This window comes from Metarhizium album (genome assembly GCF_000804445.1).
Source record: "Metarhizium album ARSEF 1941 chromosome Unknown scaffold_2, whole genome shotgun sequence".
Lineage (NCBI taxonomy): Eukaryota > Fungi > Ascomycota > Sordariomycetes > Hypocreales > Clavicipitaceae > Metarhizium > Metarhizium album.
The window spans coordinates 398,866-426,636 of NW_024467576.1; the positions used below are offsets into that span (position 1 = coordinate 398,866).

A 27,771-nucleotide genomic window follows, 5' to 3' on the forward strand; every position below is an offset into this window, starting at 1 on the left:
CAGGTGTCTCTATTTCTCCAACCTCGACGCATTTCCAAAGCTGCGTCAATCACGTTTCTTAAACTCGCAACAACTTGGCGGCGTAATCCTCAATGACTTTTTCGGTAGGGAAGCTCATCTCCTCCAGCTTTTGAGCGTAGGGAGTGGGCACATCGGCGCCAGTGACTCGCTGAGCAGGGGCATCAAGGTAGTCGAAAGCGTACTCCATGGTCAGAGCAAGAATCTCGGCACCAACACCGTAGTGGGGAAAACCAGACTCAACGGAAAGGAGGCGGTGGGTCTTCTTGACGGATTTGACGATGGTCTCAATGTCAAGGGGTCTGACAGAGCGCAGGTTAATAACCTCGGCCTCGATCCCATAATTCTTCTTCAGGTTCTCGGCCGCGACTAGGGATTGGCCGACACATCGGGAGAGGGAGACGATGGTGAGATCCTTTCCGGCACGCTCCACCTTGGCCTTGCCGAAGGGCAGCACGAAATCATCTTTTTGAGCGGCCTCGGACATGGGGAAGGACTGGCCGTACATGAGTTCGTTTTCGAGGACGACGACGGGGTTAGGATCGCGGATAGCAGCCTTGAGCAGACCCTTGGCATCTTCAGCGCTCCAGGGGGAGACAACCTTGAGGCCAGGGACACTGCCGTACCAGGCCGAGTAGTCCTGGGAGTGCTGAGCAGCGACACCTGCGGCGAAGCCGTTGGGGCCGCGGAAGGTGATGTTACATGGCTGGATGCCGCCGGACATGTAAAGGGTCTTTCCGGCAGAGTTGACGATCTGATCAATGGCCTGCATGGCGAAGTTGAAGGTCATGAACTCGCACTGTCACGTTTGATCATTAGCGTCGGTAGGGCCACCCACAATGCGGATGTCCCAAGGGGGGCAGTCGATCCACGCCGGCACTGAATAAAGCAAGCTGGCCCAAGGGCCATTGTAGGAGTAGCAGAATACGTACAACAGGGTGCAAACCGCTCAGAGCAGCACCAACGGCGAGCCCGCAGAAACCGGACTCGGTGATGGGAGTGTCGATGACACGCTTGTCGCCGAAGCGATCCAAAAGACCCTTGGTAACCTTGTAGGCACCATTGTACTGAGCAACTTCCTCGCCAAGGATGAAGACCTTGGAGTTAGACTCGAGCTCCTCGGCGAGAGCCTCGTTCAGCGCCTCTCGAACAGTATACTCCTTGACACCAGCCCCCTCAGCATATTTCCTGCTCTGTTGAGCGCCGAAGAAGACGGGAGTGGTGACGGCTCGGGGAACCTGGGTGAAGGTGGAAGCGGCGGAAGGCCTGATGGTAGCGGCTCGTGATGAGAGCGCCAGGCGGGCGGCCGGTCGAAGGATACGTGACATGGTATCTGCGCTGTGTGTGGCAATTTGTTGAGGAGGTAAATGCAAATAAATGCAACGAAGAAGAGGTGCTTGGACCCTGAGCCACCAATGCAGGTCGTCGCAATTTAAATACGACGAACAGAAGCGGGGAAGAGCAATAAAAAATACAGGAGCAGCACTGGGTTGGTCCAAGGGAAGGAATAGCGATGGTGGAGGATGTATGAAGCAGATTAGATGGTGATGGCTTCAACGGACGCCCTCGAGGGAATTTCCTTTCCGGAGGACGGCGAAACGAGCTTCCTGGCTGGAGCGACTTCGCAAGGCCGAGACAGCTCGCGGACCAAGCTTCGCCCGCCCGCTAACGTGGAGCTCCCCTGGCTGGCTCTCGCGCCTTCCACGCTGGCTTCTGGCTGGCGGGCAGAGCGGCTCAACCGGCGTCACCCTCGGAGACCCGTAGATTTGCGGCGACTGTATCTGTTGGGGCGACAGCTCAGCCCTAACCCACGCGACCGTGATGACTAATGAGACAAGCCTGTCCAGTTGGCGTGAAGTCGTCGCGAGTCGCGTCCAAATCCCAGCACATTTTGCAAAGCACCTGTTGTTTTTCCACCGCAGCCACGCGAGTGAGCATTCAAGCGACCCCAAACGCCGCTTTCAATGCCTCGGGGGCGAGTTGTCATAGTCCTCATCATACGGAACCCTTTGAACCGAGGCTCTTATAACTAGGCAGAAGTCACAGACTCTCGTCATACATTTCGCTCCCTGTTTCGCCCTTGTACACACTTCAAGTCCAGTAGACCACACCTAGTACTCAGTCTACAAGAGTGTTCGAAGTCGTCGCCGTCTCAAACCGTGTGCGGCCAAGCACTTCATGTTCCATGCAAAACTTTTTCCAACTGCTTGGTGCGGCTTCTCTTATTTCTCCATCCTGCCAGGTATCAGCGACTTCGTTGGCATACCCAACAAACTCGAAGGGCTTCAGTTTGCTCCCTTTGTCTGGATGTCGCTTGGCATCGACAAAATGCTTCATGGCCAGTAACCTCTGATGCGCCCATCTCCCAGGGCTCACTCTGCCGGCTCCCGTCGCCCGGCGGTGTCACTAGAATCTCAGAGATGCTATCCTCTGGGAGCCCCTTTCCTTGATCCACCGCCCGGTTGTGCTAGTCGACAGTCACCAAGAGGCTCCAGATGCTCTCGTATACCACTTCTTTGTGCCACTCTACTTCCTGCGTTCTAATTGTTGAACTCGAAGCGATATACTTTGTTCCTCGGACATTCTTGGACCTGTGTTGAAACTCATCTGGATTTCGGACCTTGGTACAGCTTCCGGGCGGAGCGAAGCCGCGCCACTAGTCGTATAGCTTTGCTCGAGCGACCCGAGCAGGGGCGAGATAGTCGCCTTGCGGGGAGAGTACGCGGGAAATGGCGTCGTCGAACCCGCAGTCCACTTGTCCACGACTTCTCGGGGGACACGACCAGGTCAAACTTGGCCGTATCAGGGACAAACCGAAGAGTTGCGGTATGGAGCTCGAACTGAACCGATGCAGGCAGTTGATACGACTTGGCAGCCTCTGTGAATGCTTCGCTGCATCGTTTTTCCATGCATTCGGAAATGGATGTACGGGATGATTGGTGGAGAACCGTCGGCTAGCACGATGACGAAGGCCGGACTAGCTTCAGCCACGACCGAGTTGCAGCCCCGCCGACGCACAGCCACCCGCCTCATCATCTCCTCAGCCACCGCTCACGCCACCCCTGGATGATGTGTTGTGAGTCGTGACCACGCTTCGACGACGGCATATATCATAAAAACCAGGACGGTCACCGCTCGGAATACGTTCCTTTGCCGAATGACTCCTCCACGGATGTCCAGAGGACCGGAAATATCATGCATGTCAGCCAACCTGGGGCAATTCGGCCTCTCGGACTGCACCGGACGCCGAGCCCATGGCCTCGATGACGTCGAAGCAGATGGAGTTGTGCACGAACCGGCTGGGAACTAACCTCGAATGCTTTAGTTATTTTCCGGTGGTGTTCAGTCGATGGCTGCTTGAGTCCCGGATCCCCATCCTCACCCCCCAAGGAGTCGAAAACGCCATTGGCCTACCAGGTGCGCATGACTCACCAAGTGTATTTCACCCTGGTTTCCGACATGCCGTGTAATACTAATCGACCGTGAACCGAGGGAGCGCAAGGAATACCAAACGTCGGGCGGTAAGTAAACGAAATTAGCGGCTCAAAAGCAGCTCCCGCGGACATGGCACTTTGCATCCCGGTGGAGGGATGGCTATTCCGCTCGCCACTTCGGGGTTTAGAGTACGCGACCATCTGCCCGTTTCGCCCGTCCCTTTTCCTCCTCGGAAGACGGCTATATAAGGTTGCCACGTAGCTGGTGCAAAAGCAGCAGATCGTCTCTCGGATCCTCCCATTGCCGTTGTGTCTCGAAGCGTCCCTCGTCCCTCGATCTCCTCCTCGAATAAGCCGGTCAAAATGCCCGAAGAACCACTGCGCATCCTCATCGTGGGAGCGGGCATTGCCGGACCGGCACTTGCGTTCTGGCTCCATCGTCTCGGCCACGCGTGCACCATCCTGGAACGATGGGACAGCCCGCGTGTCGGCGGCCAGCAGATAGACATTCGTAGACAGGGCATCGAGGCCATCAAGCGCATGGGCATCACCGACGACGTTCGCAAACACGTAGTCGACGAAGGCGGATTCAGGATCGTCGACGACGCGGGCAAGCCCATCATCTTTTTCCCCAGAAAAGAGGCCGGAAGCAAGCTGCAAGGCTTTACGAGCGAATTCGAAATCATGCGCGGCGACCTGTCCAAGATACTGCACGAAAAGACCAGAGGCACGGCCACGTACCGCTTTGGCCTGTCGGTAGACGAGTTCGACGACACGGGAGACGTGGTCAAGGTCAAGCTGTCCGACGGCAGCGAGGAGGAATACGACGTGCTCGTCGGCGCCGACGGCCAAGGGTCGCGCATCAGGCGAGCTCTGCACAGGGACCAAGGCGGCGACGACCGCTTCCTGCGACACTTGGGCCTCTTCACATGCTACTACACGGTGCCGCGGACGCCAGAAGACGAGAACGTGGCCACTGGCTACTCGGGCAACCGGCAACGACTGGCCTTCACGAGGTGGCACAGCCCCGACGCGGGCCAAGCGTACCTCATGACAATGTCGCACGCCGCCGACATCCAGGAGGCCCTCAAAGGGGACGTGCCCGCGCAGAAGAAGGCCTTTGCCGACGCCTTCAAGGACCTGGCGTGGGCCCAAGTCCCGCGCCTGCTCGACGCCATGGACACCACGCCCGACTTTTACGCGCACGAACTCATCCAGGTTCGTCCCAAGGCCTACTTCAAGGGCCGAGTCGTGCTCCTCGGCGACGCGGGGTTCTGCCCTTGTGCGTTGACGGGGATGGGCACCTCGTCGGCCCTGGTGGGCGCCTACATACTCGCCGGGGAGCTTGGCCGGAACGGGACCGACGTCAAGGCCGCGTTTGCGGCGTACGATGCCGCCATGAGGCCGTGGATCGACAAGGTGCAGGCCCTGAACGTGCAGGTCGTCAAGTGCCTGTATCCGGAATCCAGGGCGGCGGTGCGCATGACTCGTTTGGTTCTGGGACTGGCGTACCGGCTCAACATACACAAGTTCCTCCAGAACCGCTTCATGGCAAATCAGAAGCAGGACGAGTGGGATATGCCCAGGTACGAAGAGCTGCACAGACCCGAGGGCGGATCTTGACTCGGCGCCCGCGGTGACGGGAAACATGGCAAATCCACCCCTCTCATCCTGTACGATACCACCATTCTGCAAGTGCGGGCTTGACGTTGTAAAGCATCATGGGTTCGCAGGCGCACTGTCTGGCTTCTTGTATTTTAGATGGCGTGATGAAATCCCATCTCATGACAACACAGCATCTTGTTCACTGCCGATGCGATCCTGCACGGCGTCAACCAGAGGTCGCGTCGAATTCCAACGTGCTTCTGAAATCCAAAACTCAATTACAGCCGGGGGACACTCTGCTCGTTCCGCACATGCTAAAACATGTACCTAAAAGTCATGGCCTTGTCTCCCAACGCAGACAACTCGGCCGCAGTGTAGTTCTTGTCCTGGCCCTCCGCCAGGCGGCGTTCCCTCTTGCGATTGAGCACCCAGTAGCCCCGGACGAGAGCAAAAGCCGCGGCGAGGCCCAGCACGATGAAGCCGATTTCGAGGCCGTGGCCAAGGAAGTAGCGGGGCGCGTCTCTCTTGCGGTAAAAGTTGGCCGCCATGGCCTGCGGCAAAATAAACCCCCCAGTCAACAAGAGTCGTGATGGCGAGGTGAGGTGAGGAGTCGGGACGGTAGAGAAAACTTACCCCCCCGAGATTACCGATGCCAATCTGCAGGGCCATGCCCGCACTGCGCTTGTAGCTGCCGGACAAGTTGTTCGACAGCCAGGCGATGATGCCAGGGAAAGCAGGGTAAATGGCACAGGCGGCGACAAAGACGCCGCCGTACACGACCCTGGGGTTGCCCGAGGCAATGCACCTGGGGTTCCGTTCGTCAGCCCACCAGATAGACAGACGGACGGACGGGTTTCCTTGACAGCATGGCCGGACATGGTGCCGCTCACATCGTGAATCCTACCAACATCATGGCCATGAACCCAATCACAAACGGGCTCCTTTTGCCGACTCGGTCGGAGCAAAAGGCAACAACGACAGCCAGTACCGCAGCCGTGATGTAAATCGGAACCGTCATAAGCTGTGCCTCCGTCTTGGAATAGTTCAGGTTCTTGATGATCGTCGGCAAGAACAGGCTGATTCCGTACAGCGGACAGACAATCTGCCACGATGGGAAGCAGCTTGCTTGCCTTGACATTGTACGCGTCAGGGTAGCAACGAGCCAAGAGCAGACCGAGGCCGGAAACACAACTTACACCCCAGTACACGAGGATGTGCACCCAAATCTGCCAGTCCTTAAACGCCTGCCCGACGTACTTCCACTCAAACTCCTCGGCTTGCTCGACCTGGCCGCTTGCCCGGGCCTCGGTATCACCACCGCCCACCGCCGTCTGGCCCTGATACTTGAGGCGGTGAATCACGAATGCCTTCTCGTCCGCTGTCAGAAACGAGGCCGTATCGGGGAAGTCGTGGATCAGGAAGAAGGCGAAAAACGCCACGAGAACGGTGGCGATTCCCTCGAGGATAAAGATCCAACGCCAGCCTTGGAGCCCGGCCGTGCCGTCCATCTTGCTGATTGCGAAAGCCAACAGGCCGCTGAAAGCACCGGCAATGGAAGCTGCGCTGAAGAAGAGCGCCTGGCGGAACTGGATCTCGTGTCGGCAGTACCACATGGTCAGATAGTACTGAGGCCGTTAGTTTCACCAAAGGAGGGCCTCTTTGAGGGTGGAAGGAAAAACAACAGGACGCGACGCACGGCAACACCGGGAAAGAGACCAGCTTCAGTGGCGCCCAAAAAGATGCGCGCAATCAAGAGACCGTGGTAATTCTGAACCAGCCCCATGAGCGTCATGACGAGTCCCCATGCCACCATGATGCTGGGCAGCCAGCGACTGGGGCGAAGCCTCTTGAGGAGCAGGTTGGAGGGGACTTCAAACGCGGCGTATGTGAAGAAGAAGACGGTGAGGCACCAGTTGTATTGGTCTGGCTGTATGCCGAGATCGAAGCTGAGACCCTCGACCTCGGCGTTGCCAATGTTTCCGCCTGTGCCTCTCAGTTACACGTCCCGGCGTGGCGTCGTGACGGGAAGGTTCTTACGATCAAGAAATGAGAGGAGGTAGAGGAGCGCCAGCATGGGGATCAATCGGATATCCATCTATGGTGCACAAGCGTGTCATTTCTCGGCAATAAATGGGCAAGTCAAGGCGCCATGTCGTTACCTTCCAAAGAATCTTCTTTTCATCGACATGGTCAAAACTAGGCTGTGGTGCGACCACTCCAATGCCCATGTCGTCCGTCTCGCTGACGGCTTTGTTCTCCAGATTCATGTCGGTGTCTGCGTATTCGTCACGGCTGGACGGCATCGCGCCCTTTTCAGCCGATTCGCCCGAATGCGACTTCATTTTGGCCGTCAGGGGCGGCGGGAGAAGCTCTGAGTCTGAAGGTGCAATAAAGGTGGTGCAGGAGAACACGTGAGGCATCGACCAGATTGCACAGCGCCTTGCAACCCGTCGGCATCATCAATGTGCAAGTTCGACATGAGGGGGACCCTGAGCACCTGGTTATTAATTCACTTATGTGCGGACACCATGTTTATGTTACATGGAAACGGGCCTCAGTAAGACTCTTGAACGCACGCCCCATCCGTGTATTGCTTCTGTGTATCGGAACCGAGACACGGCAAGTAGTTAGTACTGCCGTCTACTCATTGGCTACGGGCCGCAACTCCACGTTACCGGCCTCGTTGAGGATTCGAAAGACGTACAACGGTTTGGCGTTTGGCGGGCATGACGCCTCGGATAGCGAGGCTTGAGTTATTTCGCTCACGACTTCGCCCCCATTTTCATTACTCTTGACGGCGCCACCGTGACGAGCATGGCCATGGAATAATCAGGCCAGAACAGCCGGACAACCATGCGTCCGTCTCGTCTCCCATCACCATGACCCACAACGTTTCTAGACTTCCCCGGCTTTTGTGGCTTCCAAGACGCGGGGTTGACCGCTATCCGACCTGGGTCCGCGGTGCGACCGGAAAGTTCGTCTCGGTTCCTATTTGTTCGATTCTTGGTTTCGTCCGCGTGCCGGGGGCAGACTTAATTTCTGCGACGGATCCGAAGCGGGTAAATGGTCGCCGACGACTCCGCAAATGACTCAAGCGTTGCTTGTTTGTTGGGCGATCGCCGCCGTTTGATCACGCGGGGGGCGGCGGCATTCGAGTTCGAATTCGGAGCCTCTTGTTACACTTCAGATCCACTTTGAGAAACTCGAAGTGAGTTATGTCGCTGTCCTGTCCTTACCCCCGTATATGAGGTGCGCTCTGGCTCGTGTCTATCTTACAGGCTGTAGTAGGTGCAGTCTCCCGAGGGCTTTCTGGCCGCATCGAAGGAGAGCTGCCATATGTGTAGAATCCTTGTCCGCTCTTCACACCAAGATGCCCTTTCTGCAAGTAACTGGCCAAATAGCTTCTCGGTTGTTCTGGGAGATGACCTCTCGCAGCGGCATAGTGCTCCTCAATATCGAACACCACATCGAGGCCGACAATATCCATAAGCTCAAATGGACCTTTGCCTGTCTTCAGTACACCTCTAAAAATCGCATCAATTTCGTCTGGTGTGCCCGCGCCCTCAGCTGCTGTTAATAACGCTTCCCGTTTGATGGCAGCCCATATTCTAGCGATTATTAGCGGACCCCGTACAACGTCGTAGTCTGTCGAGGATGTCAATGACTCACCTATTGTAAATGTATCCAATTGATGTGCCTCTCACATGAAACGGCGAGAACCCATGTGCAGCGCACCGCTCCATCATGGTGCGGATCAAAAACGCATCGGTAGATTCGTGCCCCATGATCTCGATGACTGCTTTCTGTCAACATCTGTAACCTGATAATGATTGTACAATCTTCGATTACCTGGTATCTCCGGTGGCCAGTCTAAAACCAGTCAGCATTTAACACAAGAACCGACTGATGGCGAACTTGCACGTATGAGCACTCAAAATCCGCCTCGCATTCTTTAGGGCTAGCCCGGCGACGATTTCAGAGCACGGATAGCTGCTAGAATTGGATGCAATAATCGTGTCTTCTGGCGCCAAGTCATCAAGCTGGGCCATGACTTCTTGCTTCATGTGCAGACGTTCGGGAACACACTGCGAGAGTCTTAACCAATCATCTCATCGTTCTACACATGGCGCGACGTACCTCGACTACGAGCCATGATTGACTCAAGGCAGCTTTCATGGCATCTGGAGAATGTGTGCGCACTTTGCCAAAGTTGCCGTTTGGATCAAGCTGGGATCGTAGTTGACTGACGTTCTCGATGCTCGCCTGGAGCTGGCTTGGTTTCCCATCAATTAAGTGGACATCGTTGCCTTTACTTGTCCACTGAAGAAAGTAATTAGATTTGGATGTTCAACCAGAAGAGGCTAGTCACGTACTATGTAGGCCAGACGTCTACCTTGTAACCCTGCTCCAACCACAGTGACTGATGACCTCGTCAATCGTGCCAATGTTGCAAGCATGTTGACGATATATTGTGCCGCGACAGGACACAACCAAACCTCAGATAGGATGTTGACAAAAAACCGACCTTGCCTCTCATTGCAACTGTTGAGAACTGGACTTTCGTCGATGCAGCTCCATTATGATCGGATCCGATGCGGGGGTGGCGGTTCGATGTCAATGTAACACATCGGATCCGTCGACCACACTTGCAAAGACTGACCAGGGCCGGAGCAATTATTAATCGGTTTATTGGTAGTAGCAATGCAGATATTGGTAGCCGGACCGAGCCATGACCTTTCAAGACAGGCACGCCGCGCGTAGCCGGTGCGGTGGCATGGCGGACTAAACCCATCGTGTTGCAAGGTGTTGTGGCTTTGGGTGGGAGCGGAAAGTTCGACTGCATCATCTGCTGGATCAACCTTTGAGTACGTGGTATGCCGCATACTGTGCTTGCAAGAATACATACGGATCTTGACGCGCCAATATCGCACTAGGCGTTCCCATCTCAGAAAACCGGTTCCGTGCCGCCTGCACGGACTTGGAGCTCTGCGGAAGGTGGCTCAGGGCTGCCTCTAGTGTAGATCGAAGACTTGCATGCGATTCATCGGTAATCTTGCCTTGTTTTAAGTCCCTATCGATTGCTTTACGTATGAGCTGGACACTTGCAACGACGTGATGTGGGTATGGGTCGATAGATATAATGGGTACTGTGAATGATAGATCGGACGCGCTTAAGGCCTTGGCATCTTTTGGACTAGACACTGAGCTAGTAGTCGCGGTAAAAGTATTTTGAAGCCCAAAGACTAGGGCATTCATGACGGCGTTTTCGGCGTCGGCGTTGGTTTTGGCTACGCTGGCTAGCAAGTCATGTCGCCCAGTAGCCTCAATAATGTCAATAAACATCAGGATGCTGAGATGATAATGTAACGTCAAGGAGTCTGCTGTGCGTGTTAGCAAGGGGGCTCAATGTACCCCACGACGCGTTGCGTGTTACATACACCAGCGGAGCTTTGTTTGCTGTCCTAGGAAGGGCATTCGCCTTTGGCACGCCTCTAAAGGCCGTCGATAAACGTTATTAAACTGTTGAATTGCATTAGTAACGAAACAAAATGCTCTGCTAACTTCAGATTCGTTGTGCCCGTCGCGCAGAGCCTCTTTGAAGATGAATGTCAACTTCCAAGCGAGAAGTTTCTAGGCACTTCCGCTGGCGATGATTTGGTCTGCTCGTTTATCCACTATGTTAATGACTCCATCAGCCCGCCACATCTTTGTTATTTCATGGAACATTTTGGCACCGGTTCGTACTAGCCGCCAAGGTAGCTCGGCCTTGAAGCCGAACAGACCAGAAGATAACAAGGGGCGACAGTTAAGAGTCAATGACGCCGAGGTGTCGAATGTTAAAGCCGCCCAGTAAGCAATACTCTCTGCTGCAATAAAGCCTGAGCTGCCGATGACAGCAGGATCAGACTTTGACCTGGGTGTGGACGGCGACACTTTTGATCCGCTGAATTGCAAATTGCGCTGCCTTGCTTGCAAGATTTGTATCTGCTGCAGGGCTGCGTGCACACACGCTTGCCCTGAAATGCCATCAAGTTCCTTATCCTCTGATATTCCAGTGGGAATGGGCGTTAGAGCGAACAAGAACAAGGAAAGCATGGATTGATATGACGGTCGGTTAATTACACGGAGCATGTCCCGCCGGGCACCTCTCCAAAGAGTAAGCACAATGTTTTGGTGGTGTGGTTCTGTTATTGATAGAGGGTGGTTGGAAATGTAGAGCTATCTGGCAGAAAAAGCGGCGATTGTGCTTCGCAGTGACTGATCAATCAATCTGTGTCTTATTCCAGGCTCACGGGCGGGAGCGCGAGTAGAAGAATTCTATTCGTCATCAGAGTTCTCAGCAACCCATCGGTCGAGCCGAGTGCAAACCTCGACAATGTTGACATGTTTTCCTGCCAGGTTGTGTTCGGCAAATCTGGAACCATTGAGTAACTAGCAAAACACGCGAAAGACTTGGGAGACTAGAAGCACTATACAGGAATGGACAGCCGTCCCTACCCATCTACGAACCGAACACTGCGTTAAATCCCTCGCGATAAAGAACATGAATCCAAGCATCCTCTGGTGGACTCAGCAGATCCGAAATGGAACTCGTCGAATTAGTGACTGCGGGACAAGGAGAACTGGCCTGTCTAGAGTTGACAAGATCCCAGTCATCACGAGCAGACGGGAGAGTTGGGTCATCTGGCCTGTCATTGACTATGTTCGAACCAACACAACTTGATGCGTCGGATTGTCGGCGAAGCTTGCGTCGGCCCAAAGGCGCGCGCTTTGGCTTAGCGCCCTTTTCCTTCATCCACTACGCGCAGGTCAGCTGGCTTTGGTCATGAATTAAAGTATCTCTTTTCTTGTCCTGCCGCAAAAAAGGGAGAAAAAAGTTAATCACATGCCTTGAAAGTGCATTGCTGGTGGCGATTCAGACAGCGAGTGCAAGAAGCAGACGAGTCGCCCGTTTCACTATTTCGACTCAGCGCATCGCAGCCCACCCTTGCCCGACGGCACTCGTCACAACTGGAGAACTGGGTGCGCCGAGCAACGACATTGCTCTGCATGTCGGGAGTCCGGGACCCGGGGGCGAGGATGCCGGATGCCTCTGTGAGATACAACACAATGGGGCAGAGTTGTGCTGGGAGAGTGCGCATGTCGGTGCGAGGCGGATCCGGACATTTTCCCGCGTCGCGCGGTGCCATGTCACCCCAATCCATGCAAGAAAGGAAGGAACCACCCTGGGGGAAATGCGGGGTCTCGTCTGCCAATTTCCGGGCGGGCGGGAATAGGAATAGCAGACACCACTTGACGCGGCGACGAGTCAGACACATCACGTCGTGGACGCTCAAACAAAAACAAGACCGACATACATAATAACTAGACAAGCTATTGAATACGGTATGACAAAGGAAACAATCCCAAGTTTCAGCCTTTGCGACCAAGCCGTGTAATGCCAACGAGCAATAACGAAATCCTGAACAACCACCAATGATCTTCCACAACACCTCGAAGCTTCTTGCTGCAGCCCGATTGAGCTCGTCACCATCCGATGCGACGTATCCATCACGGAAGAAATTTCACATCAAATCCAACAAAAACAATAACGAGCCTTCAAATGACCCTGGGCAGATGTCTATAAAAGACTTTCAACTCCTAGCTCGAAGTGCTGAATACCAATGGCAATCCCGCTCTTCAATATCCATAACCAACACTTCATCATGGAAACTGTTTCAGCGAATGCCGGCAATGTCTTGTCGATGAATCCGGGTCCACTGGAACACGGCAGCAGCAAGAGCAGCCATAGCAGCCAGGGACATTGCAGGCTCAAGTTGACCAGCGGCAGCAGTGACGGTCAAGGGTGCCGAGATAGTAGATGTTGGCACCCAAGTAGTGACAAAGGGCGTCTGACAGCCCACAGCGCCAGGACTCATGGTCAGACCAGGCGTAGTGGAATTGGTGGACATGGCCATGGTCGTTGAATTGGGAAAGCCAGCCATGGGGGACGGAGCCTCGGTCGTTGTGTTCCTAGCCGGAGTGACGCACGACGTGGGCAATGTGTAATTGGCAGGATCCAGAAACGGTGCGTATCCAATACATTTGCCAAAGTTGGAAGCGCAGAGAGACTGGTTGGCTCCAGGCTCAGAACGACAGGCGTTCCACTCATCGGTACACTTTTTGGCGCAAGCATCCTGAATAGGTTGAGGGGTCTGAGCTGGGGCAGCTGGGGTGGGCGTAGGAGTTGAGGGAATGGTTGAATTCGGGCGAATGGTAGAAGTTGATTCGATTGTAGAAGTCGCCTGAATCGTAGACACCGCAACCGTAGAGGTAACCTCGATCGTAGAGGCTGATTCGACGGTAGAGGTTGATTCCACGGTAGAAGTTGATTCCATGGTAGAGGTTGATTCCATGGTAGAGGTCATTTCAACCGTAGAGGTCGATTCCATGGTAGAGGTCGATTCAACCGTAGAGGTCGATTCAACCGTAGTCTTCGCCGCGCAAGTAGTAGGAACCTGGAAGCCACCGTCCTCGAAAGGGTTGTAACCGACACACTGAATGATTTGAGAAGCACAGAATGCATTATAGGCATTCGGCACCTTGATGCAGGCGTTGAAGTCGTCGGTACACGCCTTGGCACACTTGTCCTGGACGACGGTCGGCGTTGGAGTGGGCTTCGGGTCTTTGGCACACGAGAGGATACGTGAATGCTCGTTGATGCGGCCCGCATAGAAAGGGTTGTAGCCAAGGCACTGGACGAGCATGGTCGGGCAGTGGACAAAGTTGGGCAATGCCTTGCAGTTGTAATACTCGATGAGGCAGTGAGAAGCACAGACAGAAGGGGTTTCCGTGGCGGCAGGAGCATCGTTCACGGCCTTTGCCTCGGGCGGACGGTTGTCACGAGAGTCGTGAGCACCAGGAGCATCAAGACCATCACGAGCGGCAGCGGCATCGGCAGGGAGCGAAGCCGGGCCGTCAGGAACAAAGTCCCTCTTGACCTTGCAAGCGAGGGGAACCTTGTAGCCGTGTCTGAAAGGATTGTAACCCAGGCAGTGCTTGTACTGAGACGCACAAAAAGCCATGTCCATCACGGGAGCCTGTTGGCATTGTTGCCACCGGACGGTGCACTGGTCGGCACATTCCTCCAGGGTCGACCGTTTCTGCTGGGCTGGCTTCTCCTGCTCATGGTCCAGCTTCGCCTCGGGCGACTCCTCCTCGCGCCAGATTCTGTCCAACAGCATCAGGATCGCCCAAGGCGTGAACCAGGGGAGAGGCATCTTGTGAAAGAGATGCCGGGATGTCAGGTAGCTGGCCTGGGATTCACGAAGCGGCTCAAGCTGTGATGGGAATGAGACAAAAGAAGCTGACGAAGCGAGCGATGGCGGCGATGCTGGGTTTTTATACCTCAATTTTTTTTTTTTACACCATTACGTACATGAGCCTCGCTTTCCACGATCCGGCGTTGGCCAAGCCGACGAGGAAACCTAAACCGTAAGAGAATTATCAATCTTATATCGCCCCGGTGCCGCCACGAATAAACTAAACAGGCCGGGCACCGGGCACTATGAAGAGAGCGGCGTAGTTGGAATCCGACAACTTTCCGTCACCTCAGGGCTGCTAGATGGACTTGTGACCATGACCGTGTGGTCTTCTTTTCCAGTGTGATATTCTTATGTTACAAGTAGACGGTGGCTTGATGTTCGCTTGTTTCGACTCTTGTCCAAGTCATCTTATCAACCATGGCTGCATATTGTTAAAGCAAACTTCGGACCTGCTTCCTTGCTTCCCTCCTCCTCTTTTTTCCAAAAGAGCGTAGCTAGAAATTTATAGCTCCCAAGAGCTCCCAGAATATTGATAGAGTTTTGACCGATGCCACTACTTGGCGCGACTCGCAGCATCCGCGCACAACTCGAAAATTTTGAGTTCAGCCGCTGCTTAGTTTCCAACCCACGGGAATTCTTTTCATAAAAGCCCGTCCCACCAAGTAAATCGCCTCGCGTAGCCAGCCGCGCGGGCTTGGTAGCGTGCCTTTGTCGGCGCCAAAAAAAAAAAAAAAAAAAAAAAGATGTTGCTGCCGGCCGCCACGACTCCATGGTCAAGCTCTGCTCTTATAGTGACAGCCCAGTCAAGGCGTGGCTGCCGCTTCTGCTCAGAGCTATCCCTAGTCTGGAACGTGACAAAATGGACACGAAGCTGTAGCTTGGTGAGCCTCGTGTCAGTCATGCTGCGGTTTGCTGGTTGGACTGCGACGGTGCTGGGGGCTATTATCTCCATCTATTTTGGCTTTTGTGCGCCCCGAGGACGGCAGCAAGTCATGGCAGAGCCAAGCATATACGTGGGCAACTTGGCTCTGGCGCAAGGTCGCACAAAGTAGTCACTCAAGAGCGTAGAAAAGAGCCGAAACAAAAGTTGTAAATTACATAACGCATGAAGGGAGGCGTTTTCGTCCTTGGGGTAAGAACTTGAGAATGGATACCCTGAAATGTGTATACCTCTGCGTACAGTTCAGTTTTTGACATCTGATAACCAAACCTCGCAAACGAGGCTCAGCAAGATCCGGGGACCACGCCAGCCGTAGCGCCCAGAGGAAGTCGACAAAGAAACTATCCCCAATGCCATTGTCGATTATGCCGGAACACATCTCTTTCGCGTCCGACATCGCCCGTTGGCCCGTGACTGAATCTACAATATGGGGAGGAATATCCACAGCCCACGTAGACCGGCAGCTCCAAGGTGCACGGGTTGATGGAAGGCAATTGATGCCGGCGATGGTCCACCTTTGGCCCGCGAAACCTTTTGGCTTCAGCATCACACGGTGGGTAATCGCCGTGCAGACTCCTCTGGTGAGAGGTTCGAGTATACGGCCAATATTGATCACAAAGCCTCCCGGGGTGGGAGGAACTGGGATACACGTGCCGGATTAGTTCTGGACCTCGAGACAACTGTGCTTGTTCTGCTAAAGCAAAAGAGTCGTAAGCGTGACGTCCGTTTACGCTCCCACGCCTTCTCAAGCCCAAGAAATTTAGCGCCAGCATTGCCGCAGAGCCGACTGAGTGGCGTGATTTCCTGCTCCAGAGCCTCTTCAGTCAACGCGGTGAAATCATGAGATGGCATTTGGATCGCTGCCCGGTAGGTCTCAAGAGCTCTGCAGAACCAGGGATTGGTATATCATCCGGCTGCTACAAACACGTAAGCCCGAGGACAACATGGTCAACCAACAGGTGCGTGCATAAGAGAGACCGCATTTACGGCTTCAGTTTTTCCGTCAAAGAACCGGTCAAGACTTGTGCATAGTTGCATACTGTTAGCTGGCTTGGTTGACGATGCAGATTTTGTAGTTTCGGTTGGGTGCAACAATGCCGCCTGGTGGACAGTTCGAGCTACTCTGCCTCTTCCCATTCACCGGGTCTTGACATGTTTACTGCACTGGGTAATAACATTCTGTTACTCTACGCAAGGGGCGAGTCCACATCACGGCCATGAATGCACGCATCCTGAGAATGCTGACCGAGAACTCCCCAATCATGCAGTGAGCTCCATGCTCTACATCTCGTCATTGTAGTCCTGTCCTTGTGTGAAGGTCGTGTGGCAAATTTATACTCCGCAGGAAAGTGTGTATAGCCTTTTAAATAGGGAATTGCTACACGGGCATGACACTTTGGCTACACGGTCCGCGAGTAGCTCTGCTACGAGTATCGGTCAGTTCTACGGCCTCGGGGACGAAAATGCACTCGATAACCTGTTCGCCTCTTTCCCGCAAACACTTTCAAGTCTCCCACACCCCCATGGTTCACAGGGCCGCCATGAGCCTGCATGGGGCCTTCGATCTGACTATGAGATATATCTTCAAAATGACTTCTTCCGTGGAAAAAGATGGAGCCAGCGAGTCAGAGCGCTTATACCAGGCCCAGAATTTGATCCATTCGCCTCTGAACCTCCCGAATCACCCCCATCCGCCCAGCATCTCCCAACAAGGACAAGAGCCGAGTTCGAGTCCGCAATGCGCATAGTACGAGAGGTTACCGGCGAAGGTCGAAGGCTAACTGTAGACCTTGCTCGATCATACGAACGTGTACAAGCTTGGCGAGAGAGATGGGGATGGTCACCATTAAGTTTCGAAGCATATGACTCTCCTCCACCGTACTCTCCACCTCGTAGGTCACCCACACAACCTCCTCGAATATCACCGACGCCCGAAAATATTAGTTCCTCGCCTATGCGACAGTCTCTATCTCCCGCCCCGGAGCCAATTCCGAACCCAATAATCCCTGGCGACCCAGCGCCCTCGGCCGAAGTTCTTTTTAAAACAACCAACGCATTTGCAAAGGAGAACGGATTTGGTATTATTCGGCGGAATAAATATTCCTATAAGGGACGGTTGATTAGGTACTCCATTCAATGCGACCGGTTTGGACAATCTCGGGCCTCGGGGGGTTCTGGTCTTCGAACCCGAAGGTCTCGGAAGTGTGATTGCAAATGGATGATAATTGCTGAAGCCCTAGAGGAAGGCAAGTGGCTTCTTCGACAACATAGAGACCCGAAACATCACCAGCATAACCATGAACGGAGTATTACGCCATCTGCGCATGTTTCCCACCGCCGCCTTACTACACCAGTTAAAGCAACCATCGAGTCAGCAAGCCGTCGCGCGGGTATTCGAGCCAGTGATGTAGCTGCTATGGTTGAGGAGCAATTCCCCGATACAACACTCCTGCGGAAGGATATCTATAATGCCCGTTCGTTCATTAACCGAGAGAAGCTAAATGGCTATACACCTACTGCGGCATTGATCAAACTCTTTGATGAGAAGAAGATCCCATACATCGCGAAATGGGCCGATGATGATCCAGATAGACTGCTTGGTCTTGTCTGGACCTTTCCGTACTGTCTACAGATGTGGAAGCGCTTCCCCGAGGTTATTAGCTTTGATAACACATATAACACTAATCGCTTCAAGCTTCCTTTATTCCAGGCTACTGGCCAAACCTGTCTTGGAACTGTGTTCAATGCTGCATTTGGCTTAATAGATAACGAGAGGAGGGAGGGGTTCCAATTCCTTGCAGAGAGTGTTCGCAAGCTCATTACAAAACACTCACTCAGGGAACCAGATGTCATCATCACAGACTTCGACAAGGCTATGAAAGCTGCCGTTAATGATCAGTTTCCAAATGCACAGCAACAGCTTTGTATTCATCATATCCTTTCAAACGTTTTGCTTAAATCGAAGACTAGGTGGACGGGCCAACGTGAGGACAGTACTACTAGCCCTAGCGCTAGTGACAGTGAAGACATTCCCTCACAGGCGGATGGCGGGTTGAGCACTACAGATAAGCATCTGATCGAAGATCGGTCGAGTAGTGATAAGATTCCTCATACTTACCAAGGCGTTGTTTTAATGTGGAAAAAGGTTCTCTATGCCGAGACTGAGGAAGCGTTTGAGCAGGCATGGAGAGATCTTTGTAAAGAGTTCGACGACCAACGAGCGATCTTACAATACCTCTACTCGACTTATATGCCTGTTAGTGCTCAATGGGCACGTTGCTTTATCCGTCGTTATCGTAACTTCGGAATCCGAGTTACGTCCGGCACAGAAGCAAGCAACAATAATATCAAAAGCTATCTATTAAATGGCATGAGCCACCTCTACCGACTCGTCGAGGCAATGCAGGATATGATACATGACCAAGAACGTGCCTTTAAGGATGCCTGTGGACAGGATGATGTCCTGACTGCTCCACAATACCTAGGTTCGATGGGAAACTATCTTGGTGAACTACGAACAACCATGTCATCGAAAGGACTTGGGTTAATCAACAAGCAATACTGTATTGCTCGCAAATTTCTGCCGACGGGGAAGAATCCCTTCCCCGACTCTATTGGACTTTGCGACGACGACTGTACGGTCTCTATTGAGCTGGGAATCCCATGCTATCATAAAGTCTACGCAAAGCTAGATTCTGACACACGTTTCACTAAATGGGAGGTCCACCCACGCTGGCGACTACGGGAATCGGCATCTCAAGATCCATACCGACGAATTCTTGACCCGAAAGTTGCCACTGCACTACGTGGAAGGCCAAAGAATACAGCGCAGGTTATCCCAGAAAGCCTAGCTATTACATCAAGTAGCCGATCTGATAATCAACCAAGTGGGCGACGAGGTCGACCGCCAGGAAGTCTCAATAAGCCAACTCTTGCTAGGAGAGTGCATAAAGCTACTCGAGAAACCATCACACAAACTGGTGGCCAAATTGGCATCTCAGCCCAGCAAGGGCCAGGTAGACCTTCTAAAGTCCTAAATGCTGGGAATACGACAGGCGTGCGGTACAGTGGACGGAGGACGCAACGAAACATTCGCAGGACAAGGAGTCAATGGGAACTGGCTAAGAGTGATGACGAAGATCCAGATTGTATCGTTGTGAGGCAATAAATTAAGTAGACCACATCACGTCTTTTGCCAGTATTTGACAGTTACTGGCTAACAGTACAAGGACGGTAGTTTAATCCGAAATGCAGGCTTGCAAGATAGCAGAAGACCAATCGCGCCCACAACGATAAGTGACTGCAATTCATGGTGATGTAGGAGCTTGTTAGTGAAGTTGGCTACACCGCCTTTCCGAGGAAGTATCTGTGGGGCCAAGAAAGTATGCGACCAATCAGAAGTGGTAAAAGTCATGCCCGTGTAAGAGTCATGCCCGTGTAGCCAAAGTGTCATGCCCGTGTAGCAATTCCCTTTAAATATAAATCAAAACAACTTGAATGGCTTTAATTCCGGTAGAAATCCATGAAAGATGTCCATGATTTGCATCAAAAAGACGCGAAATGCCCCCCCCTGCCCTACAGATATCGTGTAAGCGGCAGCTAGTTTCGGAATGCTCCGGTTATACACAAGAGCTTTCTTGTAGGCCAACACTTACAACTGCTTCATAGTCGCTTACTCATCAGACACGGCCTGAGCGTACAAAACAAACCAGTATTAGTGTTCAAAGTATGGGAACCAGTATATGGACAGTCGGATTCTTCGGCCGTAAAATAAAGGATAGCTAAGTAGGCCTTTCGCTTGAAAGTGTAGTTGGTGATGATCAGCATCGGACTTCTTTTTTTTATTATTGGTTACTACTAGACGTAGTACTTATAAGACAAATTTTCTCTGATGTCTATCACATACGACCATAGCCGCTAGATCACTCACGATCCCGTCAAGCTCTTCTCCGGGGTTTCAATGCCTTCAGATATGGAGGAGTGTGCCTCCATTTTTGGAGGATGTGGTGTCCGTTTTTGGAGGACGTAAGAACCGAGAGCTGGTGTGGGAGGATTACGGTTTGCCACCGTACTTTACGTCAATGCGTTGGAAAACGGATGGTGCCGTGACCGGCGGAGCACAGCCCAACTGCTGGTTACAACCACACCCATGACTACCTACAGAGTTAAGGCTTGTTCAGTTTGGCGCGCCAATGGCTGACTTCCATGCCGCCACCAGCGGGCCGCACATCATGCAACCCCCGCTGATCCTTCACAAGGCATTGATCAGCTACATGTCGTCAATATTGGACAGGCAACACGTGGATGTAGCGCATCAGAGCGATAAGGGATATATATCTTAAGTAGATTCAAATGTAAACATGTCCTTCGCTCACTTCAATGGGAGCGATGTCCTGTGGCCAAAGCGTCCGCGAGCCGCGGGCCGGTCAGGTCCAACTTGCATCTCCGTCAACGTGCAGAGGGCGTAGTTGGCATTGAGTTTTCTCCTACACCAGCATGCGAGAAGGCTGCCAACGTTGGTTCCAAGGCTGTACTAGCCATGCGTGTTGGTACTATTGCCTTCCAGGCAGATTTCAGCGCGTATTCCAACCAATCACCCACAAGTATAGCCGGGCATAGACCCAAATCCTGGGAACGATGTTGTCCATGAAAAGTTCAACAATGACTTGAGCGTTTCGACTTCCTGCGCTATGCAGCCGATGGCCGGGCAGGAGGAACCCGAGGTAGCCCCCATATCTACGCCTTTGGACACTGACCGTCTTCATGCTCTCTTTTCTGAGTATGAAAAGCTTGTCAATGGACAGGAGGCACCACGTGGACGCGAGGGCTCATCAGAAGGTACGAATCTGTCCAAGCTGAAGTATCTTGCCTAATTTACAACCGATTTGTAGATGACGAATTTTCTTGCTCTGATCAACCCGAAACACGCAGATTGGTATTTCCCGCCTCACTAGGAACATTGCCTGTGAGCGGCAACGAGGAATCTCGAAGCGCAAGATCCAGCTGCAGACGAAGGCCACTTCACGTAGGGCTTCGCGTATAAAAGCTGCGCTGGCTAGCAGTGCTCATGAATACGAATACAGGCACCTGGGAGAAGCACGTCGAGTACCAAATGGATCCATTGTAGTTGAAGTGTCTTTGGGTACCCACCTTCTTGCCTTGCAGCCAATTGCGTGGAGAGCAGGCAATTGAAGAGGCGAAAAACTTGGTGACCAGAAACTTTGGTCATACCGCGTAGGAGAGGGAGGAGAGAAAGCTCGGCCGCGTAGACACGAAGAAGAGCGAATCGAAAGAACATATTTTTCCTAAGATGGGACCTTGACGGCAGCACCGGTTGGGAGGAAGCCGCGAAGGAACATTCTGGATAAGAAATATTACGCGGATTTGAGTCGGCTTATGCCGGATTTGATGAGGGAGTCGACGTGCTGAACACGCGAGAAAGTAAACGGGGCAAGCGACAATGTCTCTGCCATTTCTACACCCGCCCAGCAGGCAATGGCTCTTGGGTCGGTGAGGAACTGTTGAGCCCCAACCTCATAGAGACGTTAGTCTATGTGGGTTGGGTGCTTCAACTGCCCAACAACGGACTTGGGAAGTGAGGGGATGGAGAAAAACCTTACGATGTATACTTTACTTTCAGTTTAGAGCATCTAGTGGGAAAACGACTTGAATCATCTGGAATGGCTTGATGGCCGCTATCGCTAACCAAACCCACCACAATAAATAATTAGTTGTATTTAAAAAAGGAATTGGCCGGCAATGGTGAGGTGCGCCGCTGACTGTGATGTGGCCAGGAGACGACCGTTGTTCAGCTATCCAATCAATAGTGTTACGAGATGGCACCATCTCGTGATGTTGCCACCCGTACTTCTGACGAAAAATTACGCGACGGCCTGCCACATCAGGATATACGGCACGTGACGCCAATCGATCATAGTTATAAAGGAACCTAGACCCCTTCGACCAACCTCTGGAAAAGATATTACAACTTACAGGATTTGCGGTTCCTGCTGAACCATGATTGGGGTGTCCAAACCTAGATAGCCAGGCACAAGGTGCCTTGTAGTCAAGGATACTACACTAAATAGAGACAGTGAGTAAAGATTTGGGCTGCAGCAGTTTGGTTACGGCCTCGTGCCCGTTCGCGGCGGCCAGCCCCAGCGCCGTCCTGCCATCCATCCCACCCTCCGTGTGCAAGCTGACCTGTGAAGTGGCCCCTCGAGCCTGTGAGGATCGCAGGATGGCATATGTGTTGGGATCGTCCCCAGATCGTCGTCACAGACTCTGGGCAATTTACCCTGGAACTTATGCCCATCTTGTCAGCCATAGTCAGCTTGGGTGCTAAGTGAAAAGACTGATGAGGCCTGAAGCTAGGCGATAGATGGACACCATGGTGGAGGCTCCTGAAGTAATTATTAAGTGTGATTAGAAGGTTCGAGGTACACGAGACGAAGTTTCTTCGCCAGATTTATTGGAGAGCGCCCTTTCTTGGAGCCATTTGACAATCTCTTGATGGCCTCCATCCGAGGCGGCCTGGAGAGCGTTGCCGTATTCGCCGCCCTGCGCGTTGACGTCCGCCCCCTTGTCCAAGAGCAGTTGGACAATCTCGAGATGGCCCTCCAACGAGGCGGCCTCGAGAGCGTTGCCGCAGTGGCCGCCCTGCGCGTTGACGTCCGCCCCCTTGTCCAAGAGCAGTTGCACAATCTCGAGATGGCCTCTTGACGAGGCGGCCTGGAAACAGTTGCCGTATTCGCCGCCCTGCGCGTTGACGTCCGCCCCCTTGTCCAAGAGCAATTGGACAATCTCGAAATAGCCACTTTCCGAGGCGGCCTGGAGAGCGTTGCCGTAGAAGCCGCCTTGCGCGTTGACGTCCGCCCCCTTGTCTAAGAGCAGTTGGACAATCTCGAGATGGCCACTTGACGAGGCGACACAGAGAGCGTTGCCGTAGAAGCCGCCTTGCGCGTTGACGTCCGCCCCCTTCTCCAAGAGCAGTTGGACAATCTCTTGACGGCCACTTTCCGAGGCGGCACAGAGAGCGTTGTCGTACTCGCCGCCTTGCGCGTTGACGTCCGCCCCCTTCTCCAAGAGCAGTTGGACAATCTCTTGACGGCCACTTTCCGAGGCGGCACAGAGAGCGTTGTCGTACTCGCCGCCTTGCGCGTTGACGTCCGCCCCCTTCTCCAAGAGCAGTTGGACAATCTCTTGACGGCCACTTTCCGAGGCGGCCTCGAGAGCGTTGCCGTAGAAGCCGCCCTGCGCGTTGACGTCCGCCCCCTTGTCTAAGAGCAGTTGTACAATCTCGAGATGGCATCCATCCGAGGCAGCCTGGAGAGCGTTGCCGTATTCGCCGCCCTGCGCGTTGACGTCCGCTCCCTTCTCCAATAGCAGTTGCACAATCTCGAGATGGCCCTCCAATGAGGCGGCACAGAGAGCGTTGTCGTACTCGCCGCCTTGCGCGTTGACGTCCGCCCCCTTGTCCAAGAGCAGTTGCACAATCTCGAGATGGCCTCCATCCGAGGCGGCCTGGAGAGCCTTGCCGTAGAAGCCGCCCTGCGCGTTGACTTCCGCCCCCTTCTCCAATAGCAGTTGCACAATCTCGAGATGGCCTTCCAACGAGGCGGCACAGAGAGCGTTGCCGTAGAAGCTGCCTTGCGCGTTGACTTCCGCCCCCTTGTTCAAGAGCAATTTGACAATCTCTTGATGGCCTCCATCCGAGGCGGCCTGGAAACAGTTGCCGTATTCGCCGCCCTGCGCGTTGACGTCCGCTCCCTTCTCCAATAGCAGTTGCACAATCTCGAGATGGCCCTCCAATGAGGCGGCACAGAGAGCGTTGTCGTACTCGCCGCCTTGCGCGTTGACGTCCGCCCCCTTGTCCAAGAGCAGTTGGACAATCTCGAGATGGCGTCTTGACGAGGCGGCACAGAGAGCGTTGCCACAGAAGCCGCCTTGCGCGTTGACGTCCGCTCCCTTGCCGATAAGATCTCTTGCAGGCGCTACGAGCCCATAGAAGCAAGCATAATAGAGCCTGGAACCTCGTGGAGGACCTGGGTCATCGTCCCAATCCCTGTCAGCTTGATACAATTGTGCCCATCGTTGGAATGTCACTTCCTCTTCTAGGAACCTGACTGTCGCTCGAACTATATCTTCCGAAGCCGGAGCCAACGCAGCATGGCCCATCCAGACTTCCGCCGCATATCTTGCCATCGGAAAATCCCGCTTGATTTCGATGTGGCTACCGCTGATATCCGTAAGGTAAGTCAAGCACGTCCTCGTGATGGAAATGCCAGCAGTTGCAATGTTGAACTGGTTCTCTCCCAGTAGGTACTCTTTGACGGAAAAGTGTGCAAGATGTAGCTCTTTTGTGGGCCTGCCATGACTATACGCAAGAACGATGGAGATTAGGCTAGGACAGTGCCGTAGAACTTGTTCTTCACCGAACACTCTCCCGTCAACGTCAAAACATGGTGGATCCTCCTCTATGTCTGTCGCGATGATCTCCACTGCCTCCGGTACCGTCAAAGGCCGATGGGTATGGACGAGAAACTGTAGCAGGCGGAGAGCACTGTTCCTGCAGTCTTTCGGGATACTGCGGACCATTCGCTCGTACGTCTCTTTCAGATCCTGGGGCAGATGATATAGCGCGGCTTTGATGGCCTTAGGACTAGGGCATCCGGCAAGACTGTCTAATTGACAGGCTGCCCATCTGAACCTACGGTGCATTTCAGGAAAAGGTCAGGACACGGACGAACTGGGTCAGGACTTACATCCCGTCGGCATCGTCGCCAACCTTCCTCCGGATCCTCTCCAGAAGATCCTGGGACAGGCGCTTCTCCCGAAAACCAGATCGTTGTGAAAGCTGCGCTGCGACGTACGATCGGATATCGGCATTGACGGACTCCTTGTCGAGTGCTAAGCAGTTTTCCTCACCTATCAACGAGGGGATGTTGCCCCTGAAGTCGGGTTCAGGCCGACCGGTACAAATCAGCTGGACATCGCTCAACTCTGGCCTGGATATTATGTCCTTCATCCACCGGAGAAGTTCATCCCTTGTTGTCGACTCGTCCAAGGCGTCCAGAACAATAGAACCCTTCTTCTGGACTGCAAGCATCTTGCACACAACGTCCTCGAGAGTCTTTATAGCAGGTTGGTGGCGGCCATCCTGGTGTGCTTGGAATGAGGCCTCAAGAAGACCTACAGAACCAGCCCCGCCTTGGTAAAGTTGGAACGCAAGCGACCGCAGCATGCCATCCAAGGTCTGCTTTGTCGTGTCGCTAAAGTCAAAGAAGAAGCTGAGGATAAGTCGGTCGTTTCCCTTCGTAAGATTATCCAGCACAGTCGCACTGAGGACCGTCTTTCCACATCCCGCGAGCCCTTTCAGCCATAAATGTCGACGCGCTCCCGAGTGCCACTGCTGGAAGATCGGGTTTACCAGGAGCCACGCGCCTGTCCCCTCATGGCGGAGCTTCCTCGCTTGGTTCGCGTTTGTAGACGGATCTGGGGGACAAAGCCAGCGCTTGATCTTACTGGTACGGAGTTCAGACCTAATGGAATCAGTTGCAGCTTTCGTTGCAATTGTCGTCTGCTGGACGCCATCGATCTGTTGCTGAACTACTCGCGGTCAGGACGTATTCCAAATTCAAATAGTATTCTGTCTAGTATTCGCTAGTCTAGCCCTAGTGGATGAAACACGAACTAACCTAACTGAAGCACTTCCAGTGCCCTCTTGGTCTCCTGGACCTCCGCGGCCGGCACGTACGCCAGGAGCTCCTTGGCATACGCAGCGGCGGTGGCCGAGGCGTAGCGTTGCCATCGATCGTTTTTGTGAGAATCGGCGTAGTCGCAGATTCCTCGGATCACAAGACAGGGAAAGCGGTTCATCAGGCCGGCCGCTTCCATCTCAAAGCAGATGCAATCCTCGCCGACGTCGGCAACAATCCGATCGCGCGCAGCGGCGTCTTTGACAAGTGTGTTGCCGGATGCGATGGTCCCGTAGTGGATCTCCGGGTCGGTAGTGTCTCGAGGATCGCGTTGAATCTCGCCAGCCGTGTCACAGCCCTGACAGTCCGGCCCGGGGACGTGGTCACATGAAGCTTTGAAGAGGTGGTCGTTGTCGGCGCCTTGGTGAGCATAGCCGGGATTTTTCTTGGATCTCTTGCCCATCTTCGGGTTCTTCTTCAGCATCTCTTGAAGGAAGCAGGGAATTTTGGGGGTTTCCCGCTCGTGAACGGCCTGGACTTTGGTAAGCGCATTGAGGAGGACCGTCGGAGGCCGCCCGAGGAAGCCCTTGCGCTCACGCTTGTCACCCGACTTTGCTTTGATCAAGTCGTACTGGCACACACCGCCCGTGGTCCCATCGGGCTGGCTCACGACGATGTCGCCAAGCCGGATATCGTGGCCCTCGTCCGGTCGGGCGATGCCGCCGGCTATGCCGACAAAAAGGCCAAGACGGATGGATGGCAGAGAGGCAAGCAGGCTCGAGGCCGTGGTCGCAGCCGAGGTAGTTCCGTAGACTCCAGCGGCAAGAGAGGCAATGACGATGTTGTGCTCTCCCACGCGACCCCACGTATAGACGTTCTCGTCAGTTTGGTGTCTAGTGAAACCAGCGGGAGTTGCATGTTCCTCATCGAGCATCGCTTCTGCAGCGGCCCGCTCAATGGGAAGAGCAGCAATCCAGGCGACTGCATAGGAGTCGGGGTTGTCGAGAGCGTTGTTGCATGCCATGGTGCGGAGTGAAGTGCACGAGGCCGTCAGATGGGCGGGTGGAATGATAGGGCTGTGCGGTTCGCCTATGTCGACGAGGAAGCTGGGGTTGAGTCACCCAGGGAGAGGAAGGAGACGTGACGATGGCATATTGTTTATCAGTCAGTCGAAGAGCGCAGCCTTGTCGGTCACCATAGAAGGACGAAAGCAAGCTGAGGAGGACCAGGTTGGGGCCAGGCCGCAACAACAGGATCTCGCCAGTTACACACACGCACGTTGGGGGTTGTGATGCTGTGGGCACTCGCATGCAGCACCCTCGAGCCGTATGCCTGATGAGCAGCTGCCACTCCCACCTGCAGACGCCTTTCAAGCCGACGTTTCTGACGATGGACTCCGCACTTGCCATCCAGCTCCTTGAGCCCGAAGGACAATCAAAGCCGCAACGCGTCCATGACACGATCGTGACCGGCTCCAGTCGCTCTGACGCGCATTGTACCACGAAGAATCTGGGTACTTGAACTCCACGACACCCAATGTCACGGCCAGTGTCGAGAGGGAGACGTTCCTCCGAAGCACTGATTAGCGCCAGGACCTGGCTCAAGATGTGAACCTGTCCATGCCGCCACGCCTACTGCACTCCCCCTGTACTTTCTCAGCCGAAGGGCATTCGTCACAGAGCCGGTTGGCATGTCTCATGTCGGGATGACAAGTCAGGTATATCCCAATCTGATCCTTGACTCTACCAGTGCGAGCTTTGCCCGCAGTCGCT

General features: G+C 53.8%; 7 protein-coding genes across 7 annotated transcripts; 2 read left to right on the plus strand and 5 right to left on the minus strand.

Annotated features, from left to right (window-relative positions):
- Positions 1-58: 58 nt before the first annotated feature.
- Positions 59-1,346, minus strand: MAM_01255 (pyruvate dehydrogenase E1 component beta subunit; the record flags this gene model as incomplete). The annotated part of the gene is made up of 2 exons (XM_040820054.1): positions 59-817; positions 951-1,346. The coding sequence occupies 2 exons, from the start codon at positions 1,344-1,346 to the stop codon at positions 59-61; spliced, it is 1,155 nt and encodes a 384-aa protein (XP_040681542.1).
- Positions 1,347-3,815: 2,469 nt separating this feature from the next.
- On the plus strand, positions 3,816-5,075 carry MAM_01256 (Monooxygenase, FAD-binding protein; the record flags this gene model as incomplete). Its single annotated transcript, XM_040820055.1, has 1 exon — positions 3,816-5,075. The coding sequence occupies one exon, from the start codon at positions 3,816-3,818 to the stop codon at positions 5,073-5,075; it is 1,260 nt and encodes a 419-aa protein (XP_040681543.1).
- Positions 5,076-5,371: 296 nt separating this feature from the next.
- On the minus strand, positions 5,372-7,399 carry MAM_01257 (high-affinity nicotinic acid transporter; the record flags this gene model as incomplete). The annotated part of the gene is made up of 7 exons (XM_040820056.1): positions 5,372-5,608; positions 5,691-5,862; positions 5,948-6,159; positions 6,254-6,682; positions 6,754-7,040; positions 7,095-7,152; positions 7,217-7,399. 7 exons carry the CDS (start codon positions 7,397-7,399, stop codon positions 5,372-5,374), a joined length of 1,578 nt encoding a protein of 525 aa, XP_040681544.1.
- An 890-nt stretch (positions 7,400-8,289) lies between these two features.
- MAM_01258 (6-phosphogluconate dehydrogenase, protein) lies at positions 8,290-10,532 on the minus strand (the record flags this gene model as incomplete). The annotated part of the gene is made up of 8 exons (XM_040820057.1): positions 8,290-8,665; positions 8,727-8,853; positions 8,907-8,927; positions 8,989-9,142; positions 9,195-9,377; positions 9,583-9,916; positions 9,964-10,435; positions 10,496-10,532. 8 exons carry the CDS (start codon positions 10,530-10,532, stop codon positions 8,290-8,292), a joined length of 1,704 nt encoding a protein of 567 aa, XP_040681545.1.
- A 2,243-nt stretch (positions 10,533-12,775) lies between these two features.
- On the minus strand, positions 12,776-14,317 carry MAM_01259 (uncharacterized protein; the record flags this gene model as incomplete). Its single annotated transcript, XM_040820058.1, has 1 exon — positions 12,776-14,317. The coding sequence occupies one exon, from the start codon at positions 14,315-14,317 to the stop codon at positions 12,776-12,778; it is 1,542 nt and encodes a 513-aa protein (XP_040681546.1).
- A 3,401-nt stretch (positions 14,318-17,718) lies between these two features.
- MAM_01260 (uncharacterized protein) lies at positions 17,719-19,339 on the plus strand (the record flags this gene model as incomplete). The annotated part of the gene is made up of 2 exons (XM_040820059.1): positions 17,719-18,937; positions 19,170-19,339. 2 exons carry the CDS (start codon positions 17,719-17,721, stop codon positions 19,337-19,339), a joined length of 1,389 nt encoding a protein of 462 aa, XP_040681547.1.
- Positions 19,340-22,727: 3,388 nt separating this feature from the next.
- On the minus strand, positions 22,728-27,023 carry MAM_01261 (Pfs, NACHT and Ankyrin domain protein; the record flags this gene model as incomplete). Its single annotated transcript, XM_040820060.1, has 3 exons — positions 22,728-25,011; positions 25,067-25,910; positions 26,000-27,023. 3 exons carry the CDS (start codon positions 27,021-27,023, stop codon positions 22,728-22,730), a joined length of 4,152 nt encoding a protein of 1,383 aa, XP_040681548.1.
- Positions 27,024-27,771: the final 748 nt, after the last annotated feature.